This window comes from Topomyia yanbarensis, chromosome 2 (assembly GCF_030247195.1).
Source record: "Topomyia yanbarensis strain Yona2022 chromosome 2, ASM3024719v1, whole genome shotgun sequence".
In the NCBI taxonomy this organism is placed as follows: domain Eukaryota; kingdom Metazoa; phylum Arthropoda; class Insecta; order Diptera; family Culicidae; genus Topomyia; species Topomyia yanbarensis.
Window position 1 is genome coordinate 287,206,277 of NC_080671.1, and position 1,846 is coordinate 287,208,122.

At 46.5% G+C, this 1,846-nt stretch overlaps 1 protein-coding gene across 1 annotated transcript; it reads right to left on the reverse strand.

Moving 5' to 3' along the window:
* Positions 1–428: 428 nt before the first annotated feature.
* Positions 429–1,379, reverse strand: LOC131680398 (uncharacterized). The gene has a single exon (XM_058961112.1). The coding sequence runs from the start codon at positions 1,377–1,379 to the stop codon at positions 429–431; it is 951 nt and encodes a 316-aa protein (XP_058817095.1).
* Positions 1,380–1,846: the final 467 nt, after the last annotated feature.

Sequence of the window (1,846 nt, forward strand, 5' to 3'; positions counted from 1 at the left end):
TGCTGCTGCAAAAACGGCAAAAGGCGCTTCTCGAGGCACTCAGATTTGTAGATCTCGCCATTTACTGTGCGCTTTGTCACGAAAGGCTCACTCCTCAGTCCGCAAGAGCAGATGGCCTGCCAAATGAGATATTTGGAGGAGATCTTCGACATTTTCTTCTTCTTAAATTTGTCGTCCACATAGAACTTGCTCTTGCCGGTGAAAAATTCCAACCCCGGAATTTGCTTAAAATTGGCTTTTATATACGTTTCGTCGTCCATCACACAGCAGCTATTTTTTGTCAGCATCTTCTCGTAGAGCTTCCGTGCCCGAGTTTTAGCCGTCGATTGTTGCCGCTCATCGCGGTTTGGGAATTTCTGTACCTTGTATGTATGTAGTCCAGCTCTCTTCTTTGCATTTTGGACGTAGCTCTGCGACATGCCGATCTTTTATGGAACTTCGCTCGGGACACCATGATATCCAATGAAGCGACGGAAAGCCGACATAAATCCAACTGTTGATAGGTCACTGACGATTTCAAGATGCATCGCTTTGGTGGCGAAACAAACAAAAACAGCGATATATGCCTTGGGAGCTGCGGCACGACGATGCGGAGGCTTTAAATAAAAAGGACCGCAGTAATCCACACCTACGATGGAGAACGGTCTACTAGGTCGAACGCGTGGACACGGAAGCTGGCCAGTTGGTTGCTGGATGGGTACTGGATTACAGTGAAAACAACGATGACATTTCTGAAGCACGGTGTTGACCACTCGTTTACCATGTATGGGCCAAAACTCCTGTCTCATAACCGCTAGTGTTAGTTGACGTCCTCCATGGACTGTTTGACGATGAAAATAATCAACGAGCATTCTGGTGAAGGGTTGCACACTTGGAAGTATTGTTGGATGTTTTGTAGTGAATTCTTGGGCGGAATAACTAAGACGACCACCAACTCGAATGATGCCGGCCTTATCAAGAAAAGGACGAAGCAACCTAAGCGTAGACCTTTTATGGACATGTCCGTGCTTGTGCAAATGTTTAAGATCATTCTCGAGGCACCCGGCTTGAACTAGTTTGACCAAAGCCAACTTTGCCGTTGAGAATTCTTCGACAGTTATAAATGGGGAACGATTGCGACTTTTGACATTCCGACAGTTGCGAGTAAAACGAATGCAGTATGCAACAATGTGCAAAAGTGGCTCCAACGAAGAACGCACCATGAACAGCGCATTCGGCTCTGGCACAACAATGGCAGTATGAACTAGCTTTCGTGTCTCCAGCTCTTCGTCAGTGAAATTCACGTTTCGGGTATTGGATTGACATATTCCAGCCGACGACTGCAACCACGGAGGCCCACATTTCCACAGCAAGCTTTGAAGAAAGTCCTCAACTGACATACCGCGAGAGACTAAATCGGCAGGATTCTCCTTTACCGAGATATGTTGCCAGTAATGTCCATGTGACAGTGTCTGAATAGTAGAAACACGATTAGCCACAAACGTTTTCCACGTGTTAGGAGGAGATTTTAGCCAGTGTAACACAATGGTAGAATCAGACCAAAAGGTACACTTGCAACCAGTCAAATCAAGAGACTTGACTACTTTCGCATGCAGACAAGCTGCTTCCCTTGCAGCGCAGAGTTCTAGTCGCGGAAGTGTTAATCTTTTTAGCGGAGCGACGCGGGACTTAGCAGACAGCAACTCGATTCGCACATTTCCTGTTCGATCCACTGTACGTATATATAAACACGCTCCATATGCTAACTCGGAGGCGTCAGCGAAACAATGAAGCTGAACGTTGACTCAACCGGAAATGAATGCAAACCTACTGATTCGTACCTCTGATAATCTGGACAACTGGCCGT

What these genes read in the sequence shown, in the direction of transcription:
- LOC131680398 (XM_058961112.1), bottom strand. Translation starts at nt 1,379, where the DNA reads ATGTCAGTTGAGGACTTTCTTCAAAGCTTGCTGTGGAAATGTGGGCCT.